Source organism: Girardinichthys multiradiatus, chromosome 1, assembly GCF_021462225.1.
Source record: "Girardinichthys multiradiatus isolate DD_20200921_A chromosome 1, DD_fGirMul_XY1, whole genome shotgun sequence".
Lineage (NCBI taxonomy): Eukaryota > Metazoa > Chordata > Actinopteri > Cyprinodontiformes > Goodeidae > Girardinichthys > Girardinichthys multiradiatus.
This window is the reverse complement of record NC_061794.1, coordinates 28879321-28903109: the sequence shown is the minus strand read 5'-3', so window position 1 is coordinate 28903109 and position 23789 is coordinate 28879321. Positions and strand designations below refer to the sequence as shown.

Below are 23789 nucleotides of genomic sequence, written 5' to 3'. Positions count from 1 at the left end.
CACAAAGACTTTTTTAGATACTTGCAAATCAGGTATTTCCTTCAGCCCCATGCCCCAGCCACCAGTTTACTTTACAACCATCTGATCTCCGTTATTGGAAAGAAAATGTGTGGAAAGGGAAATCTCAGTTGAGGAAAGACTCAAATGTTTCTATTTTTGCAGATATTTGAGATTGAGTCGTTACTTTGGGAAATTCAACATCACTTTATGCCAGTTATTCTTTGTTGCAATTTAAGAAAGTCCAAGATCCCACTTATTTTTTAGAATTTGCAATTTGGATGCAAACTGTTTATTGGTTTATCTCCATTTCTATCCCTTTGATTTTGAAAATTTTGAAATAAAATCACATGTTTATGTTGGTTTTAAAATCCGCATTTAGCCAAACTGACATTTTCATTTAAGTTTTTCCACAGTGTTCTAAATGTTTACTCACCTGTCAGTTTAGTGTAGGCCACCATGTCATCTGTAGCTGTGGACAGAGTACGCTCTTCCCCTTCACTGCCTACAATCTGGATGTGTCCATCTGCTTTCAGAAAAGCATCTGTGATCCTGAAGAAACAAACCAGCTTGTAATTGGAGGAAGAACATTGCATAAAATAGACGGTGATAAAGCACAAATAGCAGCCAGCGAGCTCAAGCAATGCTAAGGGCTACTTACATCCACTCAATCGCCTTGCCTACTTCGTGCAAGTAGGCTTGTTTGTGCAAACAGAACCTTGTGTAGAACATGTTGTACAGATTGAACACCTGGTACCAATAATGAAAACACTGAGTGGCTAATACTGTAAACTTGAAATTAAATGTTGATTAGAAGGAAAAAGAATCAAACCTCGTCTCTGTAACAGATCTGCATCTCCCCATCCACTTCACACATTCTAGCAAATTTAATCAGCTGAAGATGGTCAAAGTTGTTCTGCATACCCAAGTGATGTCAGTCCCTGACATATGGGGAGAAGAAATATGTTTAAAGTTAAGACAAGATACATATATTGGGAACAGAATCAAATCCAAAAGCCCCACCTGGCAAAATAATCCCACTTATGGAGTTTTGACAAAAATTCAATCTGGAAGACTCACCCCTCCTCTGCTCCGTCCAATGACTCCATCATGCATCCCTGCTCCAGCCAATCAGCATCGAGTCCGCATTTTCTTGTCCGCCAATCACCGTCCAAGGCTCCGCTTTAAAGATCTTCACTCACGGACCTCCTCGTTCTTCAAGCTGAGCTGCGACCCTCCTCCTCCCCATCTCCACCATCTGGCTTCCTAGCCCCTCCCGATTTCCCTAACTCCTCAGGGCTCCACTCCACCACCAGTCGGATCCCGGGGGGAAGACATCTCTAATTCTATTCATAAGTTGTTTATTCAAGCTCATGTCATTCTCAGCGTTCATGTCTTCCTCCGGGGTCCGAGCGCCACAGAAATAAATATTTGTAAATTAACTTCTCTAATCATTACCTTTGTGTCTTTTCATTGTGAGTCTTACAGGATTGAAATCCACAGTCAAAATCCTTTATAGCATTATTAAGTTTTGACAAAAGGCAAATACTTCATTAGTTTCCTCTCTAATGCAGCTCTCTGGATTTAGAAGTGTGTAAATGTTGGAAATTTGCTCCAGTTGATCCAAGTTCTCTAAACAGTTTTCACCTGTAACAGGTGTAATTCATATACCAAGTAATTGTGTGCTTCACTGTTTCAGTACTTCCACATTCACATTTAGCATCCATTTGCTTTCCTTTAAGAGTATTTATCACTTTTAAGCTTACAATGGTTATAATAACAGTCTCTCTTACTAAGCAGATTCCTTTAATTATTATACATATTATTAGGAGGAAGGGAGTTTGAGTTAATACAAAACCTCTGTGTCTAGTAGACATCTCGCTTTGCCAAATACCAGTAAAATGTTAGGTCCCTTCGCAAGATAATGTATGTCCAGCAAGGAGCAAGCAGCAGAGTCTATCTCCCATTTCCCATTGACCTAGCCAAAGTCACAAGGAGATATCTGGTGGCGGGTTGTGCTTTAGGTTTGGTTTGGTTTGGTTTGGCTGCAGAGTAGGCACAAAAAAAAAAATCTTAAAATTCACCGTGACTATAAAGGTTTTAAAGATTCTTCTATTATTGATCATGTCCTGTAAGCCACAAACGTTATGACATGAACTGTAATTTAATTGAGTATGTGCTAATATCAGACATATACATAGTTAAAGCCTCTTAGCTCTTTATTGTCTGTGTAAAAATACTTGCACTGTAAATATTATATCTCCAGTTATGATGAAAGATGTGATGAAACTACTTTATGTCCTTTATTGTTAGATTTAAATGTAAGCATTGTGCCTTCTTGTGTTGAACAAAATCATCACAGGGTTGCATCCCAGTTTATTTAAAAAATCCCTTCTTGGATCTTTGAAAAGATTACATTTTCACCACTTTGACAAACAATTTAAACATGCAAAAGATTTGTAAAAACAAATACATAATCCGGTAAAGATGTTTTTAAAGTGGCACCCTAAAACACATTTGTAGTATTAAACATAGCTGAAATATGAAGACATAAATGAGGAAGCAGAGTTACTTTCTTTAAGCACAAACATTCCATCAAAGTCCCACAGAAAAATAAATGGCAAAGGACGGTCAGCCATCTGTGTAAACAATCTTAAAAACTAAAAACATTAAAGTACTTTATATGTTCAAGGGATAAGTAAAAAATACACAGAAACCCACCAGCTGTAAACCAAAGAAACAAACAAAAACATCTCATTTATTATTATATTTTTAAAATTGCAAAACTTTGAAGGACTTGCAAAACTTTAAGATGAAACTAAATAAAACCAACTTAAAAAGATCAAAACCATGAATTTATAAAGTTATATAATGCCTTATTTTCTACCCAACAAGAGTCAATGCATTCTAATTAGAACCCTTATTTTAATTCTTTTCATTCTCTTTTTAAAAATAATTAACTGTGCTGTTAAACACGTATCCTTAACAGAAACATTTCTTTCTGACTTTGATTTAAGCACCCAAGTTTTTTGTTTATTTCATAAAACGTTATAATCATTGTATCAGCTGGCTTATGGAGGAGTCACTTCAGGTGTTGTTTGGTCTTCATCCTGCGTGATTTTAGAAAAGACAGATGCTTGTTATAAGTTCAGAGCACAGTGTTTGGACACTGTAAAACAATACATATTTCAAAACCAAACACTATATAACTAACTGCCTCCTCGTATACATGAGGAATAATACAGTCACTCATAGCAATTTATTGATAATTAACTGTAAGATTTTTCTATTAAAGCTTCTTGGTCCTTTAACTCTTTTTGAAGATATGTTTCCTGTTCTTTAAAGTCACTGAGCAAAAGTACTAAAACTGGAACAACCCTGGAAATAAACCTAAATTTTCTGTACCTATCTGTTCATCCATATTCAATGTGAAATTTCAGTTATATTAAAATACTTCAAACTCATTTTTAAAATTTGCTGTAATTTCTTTTTCTTGGCATGTAACCACTATGAAATACTGACACATTGTCACCCTTTGTTTTAGCCTTGTTCACACATCCAGCTTTCACGATGCGTTAGCTAAGAAATATTTGAAACTTAACATATGATGTCCAGATTTTTCAAATGAGCTACAGCTGAAGCTTGTCTTAAACTTTCGAATATGAACCAAACCTTTAAATTTTAAAATCAAAACTGTAAAATTCTGTGATTTGCAAATTCAACATAAACAGAGACAACTCCTATCACACATCTAGATCAATAAAATATAATTAGGTTTATAATAATAAAATATAATTATGAAGTTGGTCATGGCTGCCTTAAAATGTTCACCATCTGTTCCTGTAAAATGCAACCTAAATAAATACCTCCGGCTCTGTGCTGTTGTATCTTCTCTTAAAATTCTCAAAATGCTGCTTGCCAGCCTTCAGAGCATCTTCATTTGTGTTCTTGCTGTAGATTCTGATCTTTCTCTCAGCAAATGTTCTTGGAAGAATATGAGATACCTAAAAAGAATGTAAGCAACACATATTACATTATATGGAGCAAAGAAAATAGGAGGATCAGTTTCAATATAAATTCTCTAGATATCGATATGAATAAAGAACTGATGCAGATTAAACATCTAAAAAATTAAAAGATGTTAATTTTGCAATGTTGTATTTCATTCTTACTTGATCTCTGCGCAATTTGATGGCTACATCTGGCTCGTTCTTTCGGTAGAAATGCACATTCTGTATTGGGTCCTTTGCCCCCTTCCCATATTGTAGTGTAACTTCCTGAACACAAATTCAATTTAGGTCAGCAAATGCAATAAGATACACAAAAAGGCATGATGGTACCTAATATTTAATTACAAATAGGACAGGAAAAGGTAATTTTTAACACATTGACATTCTTTACATTTTAAAATACTGCATAGAAATATAAAGTAGTAGATAAAAACTTACATCAAACACAAAGTCATCTGGTTTCAAATTTAGGTTGCCACCCTCAGGGAGTTTTTGATCCAATTCTGCCTTCCAGGCAGTTTCAAGTTCCTTTTAGTAAGACAAGGGGAAGATTCAACATGTCTGATATCAGGTAGCAGATTCCTCCATCTTAACACCAACAACATGAAGCTCGGTCGTCTTATATGTACCCAACATTATATCCGTTACAAAATTGTTGAATATTACCAACACTGTAATATATTACAGCAAATCTGATTAACAACCGCATATTCCCCGACAGGCACTGATGCTGAGGCATTAAGAAAGTTTTGGGAAACTTTTACATTTTCCCACATTCCTCATGGAAGTACATAATTTTAAACTAATCATCCATTTTAATTAAACATAGATCACAGAGAGAACAAAAAATTTACTTTTATATTTTAACTTGACTCTGTCAGGCCACTTATCACAACATTGTTGGACCACTTGTTTGCTGAATATTGGACTATTTGCACGTTGCTGGACGCCACCAGGCCTCATGGCGTTTTCGGCCATTTTGTATCCAGGACACTACGACTGATATGACGGGCGTCCCAAGTCTGACGTCACAAGATGCTATATAGGGAGGCCTCCATTTTGAACACTCGCCTTCAGCTGGAAACCGGATCCGGTTACCAACATCTGAAGTATCACCTGGAGAAGAGTCCCGAGTGGATCTCATTTATTCTCTCTCGTTGGCCAAAGAACAATTCATAACTGAGGTTTCTGGACTAAGGCCAGAAATTTCACTTTGCCAATCGAAGATGTGAGTTTAACACGTAACTAAAAACACGGAGTTTCGAGGGGACGAACCGCCACCGTGTTTTATCCTAGTCGACTTTGATGGTCAGATCATATTTGTCCCTTTCACCAAGGAGGCCAGAGGACGAAGATTGACTGCTTTTCCTGAGGTTAACTGAGGACGCACAGTAAATTCCAACTTACCCCTTCCTCTCTCAACCCCGCTCAGAAGAAAGCCGACAACAAGTAATACCCATCCTTTATTTTTATTCCTTTCTTAGAAGCCTGTGCAGGGTAGAAGGTTTTAGTGCGATGAGATCCACTATTTAATCTAATGTCTTTTGAATGATATGTGCATGTAACCTTGTTATTTAAACTTTGATGTGCCGTGTTGGACATCTGGAAGCCGCTGCGCTCCCATCTTTGCGTGTGCTTTGCGGGGTTATTGAACCCCTGAGAGCAAACGCAGGTGCGCTGTGAGACTGGACTGTTAAAATAACCTCATGGTGAAATTCCCCATTTTCTTTGTCTTCAGCCTTACTGCTTGCTCGTTTGCTGCCAAAAGTTTTATAACCCTTTGTCTGCTCACCTGGCAGAGTTGGGGGAAGTTTTATGACTGAGTATAACTGAGTTACAGTGGAACTGCGCCCCAACATCCTCACCACCCTTTCGTCATATTATCAATTTTGCCATAACTGCTGTTTTGCTTTATTTTTGTTTAGTTAGATATTTTACCCCTTGTGTGTAGAACTTTGCATGTTGAGTAGGTGAAGATTATTAAATTTGAAGAACGGATTGTATCAGGCTGTGATTTAATAAATATTCACATAGATAAAGAGAAGGCATTTCTGGGTTATTTTGTGCAAGAGTGATTCGTCAGTCAAGATAAGGTTAAAAGTTCCACACATTTCGGCAGAAACGGTTGTTTAAACAGTGACATCTCCGGTAATAGTTATTAATTATTACTGAGTATTTAACGGTTGTAATTATCAAAGGCGTTGAGCCACAATTACAACACCAGAAGACATCTCTGGTCTCGATTCATAAATGAGGATTTTGGTTAAGAAATTAATTTTGTCAAATTGTGATTTTTAATTATAATTATTGATCAAGATTAATTAATCAATAATCATACTTCCAACAACATGAAAGTCCAAAATATTCTCAGGTTAGTTTCTGTGAAAAAATGAATGTCTGAGTATAACTGTACTACAATTATAAAATTTTTGCCGTTTAATTGTTTTTCTGTATGATCTAAGTGTAAACACATTCATAATGATCAAATTTGTTTCTAATTTATTGACTTTTTCCTTTAATGTGATATATACACAGTACAGACCAAAGGTTTGGACACACCTTCTCATTCAAAGAGTTGTCTTTATTTTAATGACTATGAATATTGTAGCTTCACACTGAAGGCATCGAAACTATGAATTAACACGTGGAATTATATACTGAACAAAAAAGTGTGAAACAACTGAAAATATGTCTTATATTCTAGGATCTTCAAAGTAGCCACCTTTTGCTTTGATTACTGCTCCGCACACTCTAGGCATTCTGTTGATGAGCTTCAAGAGGTAGTCACCGGAAATGGTTTTCACTTCACAGGTGTTCCCTGTCAAGTTTAATAATTGGGATTTCAAGCCTTATAAATGGGGTTGGGACCATCAGTTGTGTTGTACAGGAAGTGGATATAGTACACAGCTGATAGTCCTACTAAATAGACTGTTAAAATTTGTATTATGGCAAGAAAAAAGCAGCTAAGTAAAGAAAAACGAGTGGCCATCATTACTTTAAGAAATAAAGGTCAGTCAGTCCGAACAATTGGGAAAACTTTGAAAGTGTCCCCAAGTGCAGTCGCAAAAACCATCAAGCGCTATAAAGAAACTGGCTCACATGAGGACCGCCCCACGAAAGGAAGACCAAGAGTCACCTCTGCTGCGGACGATAAGTTCATACGAGTCACCAGCCTCAGAAATTGCAGATTAACAGCAGCTCAGATTAGAGAACAGGTCAATGCCACACAGAGTTCTAGCAGCAGACACGTCTCTAGAACAACTGTTAAGAGGAGACTGTGTGAATCAGGCCTTCATGGTAAAATAGCTGCTAGGAAACCACTGCTGAGAACAGGCAACAAGCAGAAGAGACTTGTTTGGGCTAAAGAACACAAAGAATGGACATTAGACCAGTGGAAATCTGTGCTTTGGTCTGATAAGTCCAAGTTTGAGGTCTTTGGTTCCAACCACCGTGTCTTTGTGCGGCGCAGAAGAGGTGAACGGATGGACTCTACATGCCTGGTTCCCACCGTGAAGCATGGAGGAGGAGGTGTGATGGTGTGGGGGTGCTTTGCTGGTGACACTGTTGGGGATTTATTCAAAATTGAAGGCATACTGAACCAGCATGGCTACCACAGCATCTTGCAGCGGCATGCTATTCCATCCGGTTTGCATTTAGTTGGACCATCATTTATTTTTCAACAGGACAATGACCCCAAACACACCTCCAGGCTGTGTAAGGGATATTTGACCAAGAAGGAGAGTGATGGGGTGCTGCGCCAGATGACCTGGCCTCCAAAGTCACCGGACCTGAACCCAATTGAGATGGTTTGGGGTGAGCTGGACCGCAGAGTGAAGGCAAAAGGGCCAACAAGTGCTAAGCATCTCTGGGAATTCCTTCAAGACTGTTGGAAAACCATTTCAGGTGACTACCTCTTGAAGCTCATCAACAGAATAACAAGAGTGTGCGGAGCAGTAATCAAAGCAAAAGGTGGCTACTTTGAAGAACCTAGAATATAAGACATATTTTCAGTTGTTTCACACATTTTTGTTCAGTATATAATTCCACATGTGTTAATTCATAGTTTTGATGCCTTCAGTGTGAAGCTACAATATTCATAGTTATGAAAATAAAAACTCTTTGAATGAGAAGGTGTGTCGAAACTTTTGGTCTGTACTGTGTATATACACTCTCCTTTCAACTCAACTTACTGTGGATTTGTGTATATTAACTTGCATTTTCACATTAATTTTTCTTTATCTATGTCTAGTATTTCTATAATAATAGTTGTTGTAAACTTATGTTTTTATAAAAATTTTTTTATCTTGAGCTGCACAAAAAATGAGACTAAAACAAGTAATTCAATGACATAATGATTACTTACACATTTTACCAATCATTTATAACCCACATCTGATCTACTGTTAAACACATTCTTACCTTTCTTTCTTTTGATTTTTCAGGGCGAAATTCCCCCAGACACCTGTAGAGGTCCCGCTTAAGTATTCTGCGCAGTATCTACTCTGCCGATTCAAGGTCCGGATTAGAAGACATGTGGTTCAGTATCTGTTCAAACACGTTATCTACGGGGAAACCGGAAACCAAGAAGAGGACAAAGCAACATTAAAAACTCAAACTCCTTAAATTATTTAGTCACTTAAGCAGAAAGATAAACTCTTTTACACAGGATAGTTAAGTAGGAATGAATTGCTGTTTGTGAATCATGAACGGGGGTACTTAAGGTTGCAACCGGCGGGGGTTGAAAGAAAAGTTAACCCTTTGTTCACTGTGAATGCTTTCTTCAACTTCGTCACCCGGACAACTTTTCCTCAGCACGGTTCACATAAGAGGTAGTGTTTTGGGCAGAGAGAAGTTGTTTAGAATGAAATAATCTAAACATTTTTCCTTTTATGACGTTTGGTTTTGTTTGTGTTGAAAACTCAGCCATCTTAGTGCTAGCAGATTAGCTGTCAGCATATGTGCTCAGTTTATGTGTTCTGTGTTTGTGCTTTTTTAAGTTAAGATAAACTTTATTTAAAGGGTGATTTTAAACACAGAAGATCGGTCATAATGCGCAGTCCACGCTTATGCATTTCAACCATTTTATTAGTGGTATTTTAAAGGTACGTGTTTGATTCGGATGATGAGCTATCAGTTTCTTTTGTTAGCTTTAACTGTTAACAGCTAAAGATCATTCACCCAAAAAGGTTTGGTTCTTATTCAAAATATTTCCTTAAATATTATTTTAATATTTTCTTAATGTTTCCATAAATATTGTTTTAATAAATAAAAGCTGCTAATTAAACACCATTAGGAATTGGTGATCCAGAAGGTTGGTTTTATGCAGCAACTCATTCTTTAAAATATTATTTTACTAAAATAATGTTTTATCTAATCTTGCATTGTGAATGGTTGTCTAAACGTATACCAATTATTGTCTAAGTTAGTTCCAAGACTAACTTAACTTCATTTCCAGACTCTTCAAGATAATCCTTGGTTCTCAAACATAAATTTGCATGGTAATGTTGCATCACTCTTTCAGTCATGGTTTTTAACCATCTTTGATTCACTTGTTTATATTGTACATAGCCCATTAGTCTTCATTATTCTTTCATTCTACTTGGTGGTTTGTTGGCTTGTTTTAGCATAGTAAAGAGTTTGTAGATTGAAATATGTTTGACTTTGAGTTGACTTATTTTTGTTAATAAATTCTTGTATTTTAAGAAATTGTGTGGATTTATTCTGTGTGCAGGGTTTTGCTGTTCAATAATGTCAGAGCTTGGCTCATCCCTTTCAATTTTGTCCTAATACCACTGCCTTATTGGGCTGGTATTCACAGGACAACCCTTAACAGACCAAAATATTATTTAATAAAATATTAAAATATTAATATTAAATATTAAATAATATTCTCAGATTCATAATCCCAAAAAAGTATTAATATTAAATATGTTCATAATCACAACACATGTAGCCCTTATTTAAAACAAAACTAATGATAAACATACTGTTTATAGTGCATTTATCTTTTAAGTGTAGGTAGCTCCAAATACTATTGTGCAAAGTGGAATGTGGTCCAAACACCCTGGGCTGAAATAATCGTTCACAGATGCCAGAAGTTAGTTGGCTCCATCTAACACAGATGTGAACCAGATCTCACAAACAGTGGCTATACAACTAGATATTAGCCCAGTGATTGCCAGGTAAGGTAAATCCTTAAGCATTTACAGTTTATACAAGTGTTTGTGAAGAAATATTTAGAAAATGCTTTTGTTTAATGGCTTAATATTCCTGTTTCCTCACTTTCTATGGAGTAAAAACTAATTTGATTAATAACTCTTCATGTTTTTTAATGGAATGTGCATTGTTCCACGTGAAGCACATTTACATCTATTCAACCTAACCCAAACCCTATGCCCCTCCCACCAGTTTAACTTACAACCATCGGATTTCCATTATTGATAATAAAATGTGTGGAAAAGGAAATTTGGATGGAAGAAAAACTGGAATATATCAACTTTTGCAGATATTTGAGATTCAGTCATCGGGAAATTCAACATCACCTTATGCCTGTTATTCTAACTTGGAATGTAGGAAAGTCCACAGAACCCACTTGTCCAAATCCATTTTCCAGATATATCCTGCTTCTTTTAGATTTTGCAATTTGGATGCAAACTGTTTATTTGTTCATCTCCATTTCTGTCCCTTTGATTTAGTAAAATTTGAAATAATAAGATCACATGTTTATATGTTAGTTTTAAAAATCTGCAATTAGCCAAAATGACATATTCATTTATGTTTTTCTACAGTGTTCTAAATGTTTACTCACCTGTCAGCTTAGTGTACGCCACCATGTCATCTATAGCTGTGGACAGAGTGAACATGATCCCTTCACTGCCTTCAATCTGGATGTGTGGATCTGCTTTCAGAAAAGCATCTGTAATCCTGAAGAAACAAACCAGCTTGTAATTGGAGGAAGAACATTGCATAAAATAGACGGTGACAAAGCACAAATAGCAGCCAGCGAGCTCAAGCAATGCTAAGGGCTACTTACATCTCCTCTATCGCCTTGCCTACACGGTGCAAGTAGGCTTGTTTGAACAAGCAGAACCTTGTGTAGAACATGTTGTACAGATTAAACGCCTCCTGGTACCAATAATGAAAACATTTAGTGGCTAATATTGTAAACTTGAAATGAAATGTTGATAAGAAGGAAAAATAATCAAACCTTGTCTCTGTAACGTATCTGCTTCTCCCCATCCACTTCACACACTCTAGTAAATTTAATCAGCCGAAGATGGTCAAAATTGTTCTGCATACCCAAGTGATGGCAGTCCCTGACATATGGGGATAAGAAAGATATGTTTAAAAAAATGTATTTATTACAGTTAAGACAATATACAGATTTTGGGATAGAATTAAATCCTAAAGCTCCACCTGGCAAAATAATCCCACTTATCCACATCAATGTCGTTCCTTTTGTTGGACACAACGTCATAGAGGAAGGCCATCTTTTTAGGACGTCCGTTGTGTAGCCACTGAAGATAGACAACAACAGAATTGTAGACAAGGACTCATGCTCACTGTTCCATAAAAAAAAGGTACAGACAACATATAATACCAGATTTCCCTTGGTACAATCTCAAATCAATGCTGGAGACAACATAAACAAGAGTGAAAGTTTGAGAACAAAGAAACGTTAGTACAGACAATTTTGCTTCAGACAGTTGAACAAAGTTCTACTAAAAGACTTCAGAAGCTAAAGAGATGGGTACCTCATTTGGAGGACCAGGTTTCTTTGGATCGATGAGCTCTTTGATAAATTCCAGGTCCACATCTGGCACCAGGTCATGATGCTCCATGTCTTCTTTCAAGTTATTTTGCTCCACCAGATGGTCAAACATATTTTTAGACGCAAACTCATGCTGCAAGACACAAAACATTAGTTGTTCTAAGAACAGGCACAGCCACATTTCAAAAGTAAAAGGAACATGTCTTCTGAATAAATCAGAAAGAGCCTACCTTTAATTAGACACAAAGACACTGTACTGTTTTGCCATGTATGTAAATGTAGGCAGAGATTAGCCATGTGATCATAACAATAACTAGGATTTGTGGTTCTGATCAGCTTTCATTTTTTACTTTGATCGACAGACAAGAACTGTGTTGTGCAGAAGAACTGCGTTGTAATAATTGTAATTGTTAGTAAAGAAAATTGCAAATAATTAATTTTGCACCTATGATTCTATAAACGGATCAAAGAAAACTAAAAAATGATTTTAATATGGTTATAGTGATTTTTTTCTTGAGGGAATCACAAATTTGAGTTTGCCAATCATATACAGGTCCTTCTCAAAATATTAGCATATTGTGATAAAGTTCATTATTTTCCATAATGTCATGATGAAAATTTAACATTCATATATTTTAGATTCATTGTACACTAACTAAAAAAACGCTGAGGTCTTACGGAGGCCCAGGATGCTTCAATAGCGGCCTTTAGCTCATCCAGAGTGTTGGGTCTTGAGTCTCTCAACGTTCTCTTCACAATATCCCACAGATTCTCTATGGGGTTCAGGTCAGGAGAGTTGGCAGGCCAATTGAGCACAGTGATACCATGGTCATTGTACACTAACTAAAAAAAAAAAAACAAGGCAGCAGGTCAGTAAAGGCAAATATAATTTCTTACTTTCCACTCATGTCCAGGACGTGCTTTGGGTATAAACAGTTGATCAAACAGATGGGAAAACGGTCCGTGTCCTGGAAAGGGAGGAACTCAGAGTTAAGTTGTTTGAAGTATGATTCAAAGTCATTTAAAATATTTGAAAAGGTTTCCTTCATTCTGAAAACAGGTGACCTAGTCCTCTTTTATTCTAACAAGAATGAGTTTACAACTCAGTTTAAAATCTAAAAAACAGGTTTTGATTTTCATAATGTAAACATATAACAGGTTTCTGCTTAGAGACACTAATATGGTGACAAATATTTCCCATCAAAATTCAATATATTAATTTATAGTTTTTTCAAAGTGAAGAGACTTATTTTGTAACTAATGCGAATTTCAGGTACATACATTCCAATTAATCCTAACAATTGAACAGTGCAGTCGGAGTTAGCTTTTTATTCAAATTGGATAAAAGTTTTTCTGTTTAATTGAACAATTAAACAGCATTGACCATGAATACAGAGTCCCAATAAGTCTTCTTTCACAAGTGGGAAAATTCTTTCTTTACTTTGGACAACACTCTTTGTTTATTTTAAATAGTATAATTATGTAGTATTTCGTATATCACTAAGTTATTTTCACCACTTTTCTGGCACTGTGGTTTTGAACACAGAGGAACAGAGAGTGTTAAATGTCTTTGCTCCAAAAGGCCGTCTCATTTTTTCTCTATTGCTATAAAAGTTTGCACGTAGTGGGAACAATCTTACCTTATTTTGCTCTGCCATTATTTCTAAAAGCTTTCAGAGACTTTACAGGATCTGCAGATGGTCACCAAAACTCTTGAAGTGAAGGATTAGATGACTGATGACAAGATGCTGGAAAAAATGAAAAAGATTAAAAATTATTTCTTTTTGTGAGGCCTTTATAGAGACAGTTGTTCAAGTATGAAACAGATGGCATAACATTTATAAATATCCTTTCTTTTAACGTTGCAATGACTATTTTTTAAAGAAAATGGCAAACATACAGGTCCTTCTCAAAATATTAGCATATTGTGATAAAGTTAATTATTTTCCATAATGTAATGATGAAAATTTAACATTCATATATTTTAGATTCATTGCACACTAACTGAAATATTTCAGGTCTTTTATTGTCTTAATACGGATGATTTTGGCATACAGCTCATGAAAACCCAAAATTCCTATCTCACAAAATTAGCATATTTCATCCGACCAATAAAAGAAAAGTGTTTTTAATACAAACAACGTCAACCTTCAAATAATCATGTACAGTTATGCACTCAATACTTGGTCGGGAATCCTTTTGCAGAAATGACTGCTTCAATGCGGCGTGGCATGGAGGCAATCAGCCTGTGGCACTGCTGAGGTCTTATGGAGGCACAGGATGCTTCGATAGCGGCCTTTAGCTCATCCAGAGTGTTGGGTCTTGAGTCTCTCAACATTCTCTTCACAATATCCCACAGATTCTCTATGGGGTTCAGGTCAGGAGAGTTGGCAGGCCAATTGAGCACAGTGATACCATGGTCAGTAAACCATTTACCAGTGGTTTTGGCACTGTGAGCAGGTGCCAGGTCGTGCTGAAAAATGAAATCTTCATCTCCATAAAGCTTTTCAGCAGATGGAAGCATGAAGTGCTCCAAAATCTCCTGATAGCTAGCTGCATTGACCCTGCCCTTGATAAAACACAGTGGACCAACACCAGCAGCTGACACGGCACCCCAGACCATCACTGACTGTGGGTACTTGATACTGGACATCTGGCATTTTGGCATTTCCTTCTCCCCAGTCTTCCTCCAGACTCTGGCACCTTGATTACCGAATGACATGCAGAATTTGCTTTCATCTGAAAAAAGTACTTTGGACCACTGAGCAACAGTCCAGTGCTGCTTCTCTGTAGCCCAGGTCAGGCGCTTCTGCTGCTGTTTCTGGTTCAAAAGTAGCTTGACTTGGGGAATGCGGCACCTGTAGCCCATTTCCTGCACACACCTGTGCACGGTGGCTCTAGATTTTTCTACTCCAGACTCAGTCCACTGCTTCCGCAGGTCCCCCAAGGTCTGGAATCGGCCCTTCTCCACAATCTTCCTCAGGGTCCGGTCACCTCTTCTCGTTGTGCAGCGTTTTCTGCCACACTTTTTCCTTCCCACAGATTTCCCACTGAGGTGCCTTGATACAGCACTCTGTGAACAGCCTATTCGTTCAGAAATTTCTTTCTGTGTCTTACCCTCTTGCTTGAGGGTGTCAATAGTGGCCTTCTGGACAGCAGTCAGGTCGGCAGTCTTACCCATGATTGGGGTTTTGAGTGATGAACCAGGCTGGGAGTTTTAAAGGCCTCAGGAATCTTTTGCAGGTGTTTAGAGTTAACTCGTTGATTCAGATGATTAGGTTCATAGCTCGTTTAGAGACCCTTTTAATAATATGCTAATTTTGTGAGATAGGAATTTTGGGTTTTCATGAGCTGTATGCCAAAATCATCCGTATTAAGACAATAAAAGACCTGAAATATTTCAGTTAGTGTGCAATGAATCTAAAATATATGAATGTTAAATTTTCATCATGACATTATGGAAAATAATGAACTTTATCACAATATGCTAATATTTTGAGAAGGACCTGTAGTAAATCCAATTTTTTCTGTACCTCAATGCAATATTATCGCTACAGCAAGGATAATTCGGGATCAGCTCAGGATTTTCCAGCTCAGAATACCTACTTGCTTCTATTACTGTGGCAATTTATACGGGAAACCGATCCTCCTCCAGGGGAGGGTTATATTGCGATGTAATAGAGAAACCAAGGCAAAAGCGCCGCCTCCAAACTGATTAAAATCCTTAAAACGAAAGTAAAAAACAAGAGGCAACAAAGATAATTGACATTTAAAATGTGGGCTGAAAGATAATGAGCCTTATAGGATTTTCCGCGGCTATTCCAGCCAGTCCAAAACATGCATGTAAGGCCTCTGGAAAATGCCACACAGTGTAATTTAAAAATGGTCCAAAACTCGAACATGTCACTGAGCAAGCGCGATATTTTAACTCGCAAGGAATCAAAGATTTACATGTTATCAAACCTGCAAATTTGCTCTGTTCCTGTTTTCTGTTGTCGTCTCTCTTACACATTAATGTTCACATCGTAGCTTGACTAAAGGGCTAATTCTCCTTTTGATCAGGCAAAAATATAAGATAGATCTAACTTGTGACAATTGTACAAGATTATTCTAAACTAAAACCAAAATAAACAGTTTATCGTTGGTGAAACAATCAAATCAAATAAAGGTTAATCGAAATATAATTTTAAATAATTTAAACAATGTTAGGTAAGGTCTTGTGGCAAAGATAGTTTAAATAAATAAAAAAGCTGCTTCCGAGAGTCACCAGAACTCTAAACATTTTTGAACCAACAATATTAACCTGATAACATCCAACCAATCGGCACTGTCTGACCTGATCAGACGGACTGCATGTGTCCTTAAAAGTCGTGGAGATCACAACAGAAAAAATACATAAACCTTACATGAATTATCTACGATATATGAGAAGTCAATATTTATTTCCTAACGCACAGCCAAGATATGTTGCGGTGACGTTTTCTTACAAGCATCTAAACACGTCGTTCTGTGCGTAAAATCCCCACCGCACGACCGGCAGGTGGCTTGTTGACACTGTGTAGTTCTGCAGAGCTGTGGGAATAAGTTAGAGAGATTAACAGGGATGAAGTTGTATTTTGTTCCAACAGTAAAGTAGAACTGCTTCTGTAATTAAATAATACTTGAGGGATCTTTATGCAGATGGTGAGATTAAAAGACACCGGGCATTCCTGTTTTCAGTTTTATTTTAGAGTACATAACCTTATGAGATAGATGCAAACAGGCAATTACTCATGTGATACCGGGGAAAAATATAGGGAGAAAATTGCAATACAAATTAGGTAAAACTACAGAATATTGTAGAACAGCTTCCAGTTATTATCCAGCTCATTAATTCAAAATGAAAAGAAGTACTATTATAATTATTCATAATACTCCGTCCAATAAATAAATGTCCCCGTGAAATAAAACAAAATATATAATAGAAATAATCTTTTTTTTAGTTTGTCAGGTATTTACTTATTTCCAGATTTATGCATTTAAGATTTATTTTCCAATTTATTTCAAGATTACTCTATTTAATAATGGTATTTTATTTTTTGATACTTTTATTTAGTAAAGCTACTTTAGGTATTTCTGGGACTTTTATTTTTTAACCCCATTGTGTCTAGCAATCTTCAATGAAAATCCATGCTCTACATCAGAGATCTTCAACATGGAGGTGACACCATATCTGTACTTCGGCAACCCCACACTGGAATAAAATAAAACAGTTGGGGAAAGTCACTATAGGCTTTATTTGCAAGAATATGTTCCTTAAAATAATGAATTAAATCCACAACCAAAACTACTCATCTCACAAATTACAAACATTTTGCAACCATAACTGACAATCATGAAAATAACTTTTTTTATTTTAACTGAAAATCCATTATTTTATTTTATATCGCAGACAAAGGTAAACTGATGTCAATGAAACTAACCTTTGACCTCACACACTAGAACAACAAAAAAAAAAAAGTAAATCAAGTTTGATTCTAAAGGAATCCAAACGTTGGAGCCTGTATCAGGCCAGACTCCATGTAGTGCACAAAGCTGTCATAGGTCTGGTGCATGGGGAGGCACAGAGTGACCTCGCAGTTGTTCGCCTCTGAATACAGAAAAGAAGTTATGCACTAAAAGACAGGATGAACTGGATTTTCAAAAGAACATGAAGTCACTAGCAGTAGCAACTCAGCTGATGCCCCATCCTTTTTCATTGGACCTCTTTTAAGGACCCTGTAATAATTGTTTGAATTTTGCTATTTTGGGAAAATAAAACCCATTTTCCTTGAAAATTCTTTCTGTGTCCTCATGCTTGACCGACCCGGTCCCTCACATCATGGAATATTCGTTGAGCACTTTCCAAGGTTTCCACTAGTATATCCATCCCAAAGCATGTACTAGGGCGAAGAGGATCTATTCTCTCACGGAGATGTTCAAATACTCGGTTTTGTAGAGGCATGGGATTTTCTGGAACATCAACTGCAGCTTCGTGATCAACAGGTGTTAGTCCTTCCCAGTCAATGCCATAATCCTCCATAGTTCTCTACACAAAAGGACATAGTGCTTAGAGATATTCTTTCATTATGTGTCTTTATATTAATTTACTGAGCCTAAAAGATTGCGAGTTTGCAGGAATTACATTCTTCATTGACACAAATTTTACATAACTTGTTTGTTTTATGAAACAACCTTAATGATGCATTTCTTTATAAAGGTAACAGAAAAGATCTGTTTACTTACCTGTTCACAAACAGGTTCAGTGATAGGATGCGCCCCCATAATCTGTCCTTCAATCCACAACTGCTGGGGGGACTTTCCGTGCTCTGTAGAAAGGCGATGATGATCCCAAGCTTTCTTAAACAGCTGTAAATGTTCGTTAATTTTGGGAAGCATCACATAATGTAGACAAATGAGGTCTAGCTCGTCGTCTACATTTATAACACACCAGAATTGTAAAGATGTTGAAAGGCTGTATAATAGTTTACAGTCACTGAGCACCAGACATCTCTCCACAGTCGTTCGATTCTCTGATTGTGAACACTCCGTCCGGTTATGAAACTTGTTCTATCTGTAGTATAAAAACATAGACGACAATGGAAAAATATATGTCAACATGAAAAGAATGAAGTTCTTACATAAATTAAATATTTGTAATGTTCACTGTTCGTCAATGTGCTTCCTACCTGGTCCTCGCTGTGGATGTCCAAGCATGAAACGAGCAACGTCAACATTCTCCCCTCCTTTGTCACTGCGAACCCTTGTTGGAATCCCAAATTGCTGGACTGCGGCAAGAAAGGCGCTCAATACAGTGGAGGCTCTATTATTATTATTTGCACAGAAGTACATGATCTTTCTGCTGTACCCATCAATTCCTCCATGGATCACAATTCTCCAACTGCAGGTATGAAAATTAAAAACATAAAAAAACATTTACCTCACTATAGAACGTTTTCTTGCTACAGAGCTCACCAGATAAGGACTCACCGAATCAACTTGTGATTTCCATCAATGTGCCATAAAGAATTTGGTGCTGGTACAGAGTACACTCTTCTTGGAATAACGTTTATTCCAAGTCCTCGACACAGCATGCCAGCAGGATCCAATACTCTCAGGGTTTCAATAACACGAGACCTTTGAACCCATAATAATCCAACACAAAATAATAAGGAAAATAATAAATAAGGACAACTGGGTGGTTTCCATGCCATCATTGTTTTGACATTGGACAAATGCTCACCTTAGTCCAACACTGTTGAGATATCCACTGACCGTTTTGATTCCTGAATCAGGGAACTGCTGAATGAAACTAGACACTACGTCTCTAAGATCTTCAGTGGAAATGTTGCTGTAGTACATTCTCACTGACAGACCATTTTCTGTCATTCTCCTTCTTATAGTTCTGAAACTGACTCCAAACAAATGTGCAATTTCCCTAACAGTAAATTCAAATTCAAGAAGAAACTGAAGTTGCTCAGCAGAAATGTCCCAGGAAGGGCGTCCCCTCCCTCCAGTTCTGAGCACAGCTGGCTTAAATCCATGTAGCGGCTGATGCTTTCCCTCTAGTAAAACCAACACTGTTTGAATGCTCTGCAGTACATCTTCCAGGTCTGAAAATATTTGATGGTGGACACATCTCAGAAGAAGTCTGTACAGTTCCTCATAACGAAAATTAAGGAACTCCAGATCCATTTGCAGAGGCTGGGCTTCAAATTGGTCACACAGTCGCCTGCATTGATTGTAAACAAACATCAACAGCTCTCTGGTACGTGGGTCTTCCTGTAGGCTAAGCATATAAAAATAGGAAAGAATCAATTGCATTCAAAATTGTTCTGTCTTTTGGCAAGGGGGATTAAATGTTCTTTAAGTATTTTCAATAACCAGGGTATGACTGAGAATAAGGAATATGAAACAAAGCTTACAAAGAGTACTCATGTTCCAAAGACCTACATCTCTACTGCTGTAAAAAGATCTTTATCTGTTTTACTGTATTTAGCATTTCTTTTGTGAGAATGCAGCTACCATTTGTTTTAGTTTTTCAGTAAAAAATATTCAGTAAACATCTCTCCCCGCCGCAGAAAGAGTACGCTTATGAAAAGTCGCTTTGATTGATTGAGTTTTAACACACTGTGTTAAATTACAAGTAACCAAACGGCATTTCCAATATAGAAAGTAATTATTTAGATTACCTTTTGAAGGAAAAACTAACGCAGTTACTAACACAGTTATTATGTAATACAGTAACTCCCAACATTGATGACCATTAATAATTTGTAGTTTTGAAGTGATAATTACAAAGGTCAAGGACGTTTTCTTTCTTCGTTCTAAATGTAGGTTTTTGTGGCCTGCTCTTACTAAATTATAGCAGTCAATCTTGTTTCTCTGGTCCCACTGGCCCACTAAGAACAGCACAGGATTGTTAACCAGCAGCGACAAAAGCAAAATAACAAAACCAAGACTGGATTACCTCACAGAAGAAATGGAAGGCAAAAATCCTTCGCTGGAACCAGCTTCATGATGGATGGACATCTTACTCGATCGGTTCTGGGTAGCAGGACAGAAAAAAGCGAAATGCAGACTTCAGAGTCCAGGAACAGAATCTGAGGGACTAGGAAAGACATGAAGTTGATGACAACAATAATGGTTTTTACACAAATGGAGAACAAAAAACACAGGGTGAAGAAAAAAGGGGCCAGCAGTCTCTTAAGCCTCTAACAGTTTCCATCCATAACGGCAGTCCTAAAAGGACATATTACCTGAGTCAGCCCTAACTATAACCTTAATCAAAGATCAAGGTTTTCTGTCTGACGTTAAAGCTATGGAGGGTTTCTATGTCTTGAACACTAGCTGGCTCAGGGAACTTGAGAGATTACTGACGCTAAAAACCAAACACATTTAACTCCACTTAGGCCTTCAGCATAAAACTATTACAAAACACACACACACAAATAATTTACCCTACATTACAAAGGCACATTACAAAAAAATGCAAGGTACATGTACACCAACTGTTAAATCTTTTATCTTATTAAAGGCTATTTACATAGACAGCCGTTAATAAGCAAATTATTCAACAAATTGAACCAACAAATTAAATTCATTGTTTGGTAGTATAAAAAAGGTATCAAAAATCTATTTATAATAAATTATTCTGCAGAATGACATATCTACATATCTATTCAGCAGCTTATCCATCTATTTAACTTCTATCCATCCATCTATCGCCCCAGACACTGTCATGTGGAGCGTGGAGGAGGAGTAGCAACCATCTTTCAGTCTGATTTATTGACTATTCCCAGACCAATACAACTCTTTTGAATATTTAATCCTTAGTTTTCCTCATCCAAATTGCAAAGCACTAAAACCACTTCTGTTTGTTGTTTTGTACCGTCCACCAAGCCCTTACTCTCAATTTTTAGATCAGTTTTCAGACCTTTTATCTGATCTAGTGTTAAATACAAATAAGGTTATTATAGTGGGGGATTTTAACATTCATGTTGACACTGAAAGTGATAGCCTAAATATAGCGTTTAATGCTATCTTAGACTCAACTGGCTTTGATCAAAACATTAAGAAATCTACCCACCTTTGTCTTCATTCTCTGGACCTTGTGCTGACATATGGCATTGAGTGTAAAGACATAACAATATTTTCTCATAACCCTGTCCTGTCTGACCATTTTTTAATAACCTTTGAGTTTAATTTAACCGAGTACTCCACACCTGAAAGAAAATTTCATTATAGTAGATCATTATCAGACAATGCTGTAACAACCTTTCAAGAATCTGTTCCACTTTTGATTTCCTCATTATCACTGAAAAGCACAATGGAGGGCAATAATTTTGTTTCTTCCCTTTCACAAATTGATTCTCTTGTTCATAATGTTACTTCATCATTGCGTGGTCCATTAGACAATGCAGCCCCATTGAAAAAGAAGGTAATTATCCATAGGAGGCAGATTCCCTGGTTTAATTCAGAGCTGCGTACTTTAAAGCACAATGTTAGAAAATTGGAGAGAAAATGGCGCTCTACACACCTAGAGGATTCCTACTTAATCTGGAAAAATAGCCTACTGTTGTATAAAATCACAGTTCACCAAGCTAGAACAGCTTATTTCTCATCATTAATAGAAGAGAACAAGAATAATCCTAGGTTTCTCTTTAGTACAGTTGCTAAACTTACACAGAGTCATAGCTCTGTTGAGTCATCCATTCCCTTAGCTCTCAGCATTCATGACTTTATGGGATTCTTCTTAAATAAAATTGATTCTATTAAAAAGAAAATCTTTGACATACTCCTGAAGATGATTACTTCATCCTCAGCAAGTGAGACAACATTGGAAGTAACTGTAGAACCTGATCTGTGTTTGGACTACTTTGATCCTGTGAAGCTTCCTGAGTTATCAGCAATATTGGCTTCATCTAAACCTTCAACTTGTATGTTACACCCAAACCCAACCAAATTATTTAAGGAAGTGTTCCCTCTGATTACCAGCCCCATTTTGGATATGATTAATCTATCCTTAGTAAATGGATATGTACCACAAGCTTTTAAGTTAGCTGTAATTAAACCTTTACTTAAGAAACCTTTGCTTGATCGAGATGACTTGAAAAATTACAGACCTATATTCAATCTTCCATTCTTATCTAAAATTCTTGAGAAAATTGTTGCTAATCAAATGTGTGAGCATTTATACAGCAATGACCTGTTTGAAGAGTTTCAGTCTGGCTTCAGAGCTCATCATAGCACTGAAACAGCTCTGCTGAAAGTCACTAATGATATTCTTATGGCCTCAGATAATGGACTTGTGTCTGTACTGGTTCTGTTAGATCTCAGTGCTGCATTTGATACAGTCGATCACAATATTCTCTTAGAAAGGCTGGAATATGCTGTAGGGATCAAGGAAACAGCGCTAGGCTGGTTTAAATATTATCTGTCTGACAGATTCCAGTTTGTTCATGTAAATGATAAATCATCTTTAAACTCCAGGGTTAATTGTGGAGTACCACAGGGTTCAGTACTTGGGCCAATTCTCTTTACTATATATATGTGCTTCCAATAGGTCAAATTATCAGGCAGCATGGGATCAATTTTCACTGTTACGCTGATGATACTCAGATTTATTTATCCATAAATCCTGATGAACCCGAACAGTTAGATAGACTACAAGCATGTCTTGAAGATATAAAAACTTGGATGACTTTAAATTTTTTGCTTCTAAATTCGGACAAGACAGAAGTTGTCGTCTTTGGACCGGAGTCTTTAGAAAAGAAACTGCTTAGTCAATCACTTAACCTGGATGGCATTAAATTGACCTCCGATAATAAAGTAAAAAACCTTGGTGTTATTTTTGACCAAGACATGTAATTTAAATCCCATATTAAACAGGTTTCTAGGATTTCCTTCTTTCATCTCCAGAACATTGCCAAAATTAGAAATATCCTATCCAGGAGTGACGCTGAAAAACTAGTCCATGCATTTGTTACTTCAAGGCTGGATTATTGTAATGCAGTTAAAAGCCTTCAGCTGATTCAAAATGCTGCAGCAAGAGTTCTGATGACAATTAAAAAGAGAGATCATATTTCTCCTATTTTAGCTTCCCTTCATTGGCTCCCTGTTAAATCCAGAATAGAATTTAAAATTCTCCTCCTCACATATAAAGCCCTTAATGATCTAGCTCCATCATACATCAGAGATCTGATTGGTCCATATGTTCCTAACAGGGCACTTTGTTCTCAGACTGAGGGTTTACTGGTGGTTCCTAGAGTCTCTAGAAGTAGAATGGGAAGCAGATCCTTTAGTTATCAGGCTCCTCTCCTGTGGAACCAACTCCCAGCATTAGACGGTGAGGCAGACTTTTAAGGCTAGGCTTAAAACTTTCCTTTTTGATAAAGCTTATAGTTAAAGTGGTTTAGGTTATCAGGGAGGGAGCCTGATAACCTAAGGTAAATCCAGTCTCTTGGCTTATCAGTAACACAAAAAGGCCTGCA

General features: G+C 36.9%; 1 protein-coding gene and 2 long non-coding RNA genes across 3 annotated transcripts; all 3 read right to left on the bottom strand.

Moving 5' to 3' along the window:
• Positions 1 to 2483: 2483 nt before the first annotated feature.
• On the bottom strand, positions 2484 to 4539 carry LOC124872188. The gene is made up of 4 exons (XR_007039214.1): positions 4446 to 4539; positions 4170 to 4274; positions 3864 to 4001; positions 2484 to 3107 (listed from the first exon to the last, which is right to left on the bottom strand). It is a non-coding gene; the product is annotated as an uncharacterized LOC124872188 (long non-coding RNA).
• Positions 4540 to 8437: 3898 nt separating this feature from the next.
• On the bottom strand, positions 8438 to 11121 carry LOC124872182 (deoxynucleoside triphosphate triphosphohydrolase SAMHD1-like). Its single transcript, XM_047371934.1, has 3 exons — positions 11041 to 11121; positions 10816 to 10931; positions 8438 to 8569 (listed from the first exon to the last, which is right to left on the bottom strand). Exons 1-3 carry the CDS (start codon positions 11109 to 11111, stop codon positions 8505 to 8507), a joined length of 252 nt encoding a protein of 83 aa, XP_047227890.1. The 5' UTR covers positions 11112 to 11121; the 3' UTR covers positions 8438 to 8504.
• A 6083-nt stretch (positions 11122 to 17204) lies between these two features.
• LOC124872196 lies at positions 17205 to 18650 on the bottom strand. The gene is made up of 3 exons (XR_007039215.1): positions 18486 to 18650; positions 18043 to 18370; positions 17205 to 17845 (listed from the first exon to the last, which is right to left on the bottom strand). It is a non-coding gene; the product is annotated as an uncharacterized LOC124872196 (long non-coding RNA).
• Between the last annotated feature and the right edge of the window lie 5139 nt (positions 18651 to 23789).

Bases quoted from the DNA above. Each gene is read 5' to 3' on its own strand.
- LOC124872182 (XM_047371934.1), bottom strand. From the start codon at position 11,111: ATGTTCTACACAAGGTTCTGCTTGTTCAAACAAGCCTACTTGCACCGT. The intron at 10,932-11,040 runs GTAAGTAGCCCT...TTGTTTCTTCAG, and splicing joins GGCAAGGCGATAGAGGAGAT to GATTACAGATGCTTTTCTGA. The intron at 8,570-10,815 runs GTGAGTAAACAT...GTTTCCCCGTAG, and splicing joins GGCGTACACTAAGCTGACAG to ATAACGTGTTTGAACAGATA.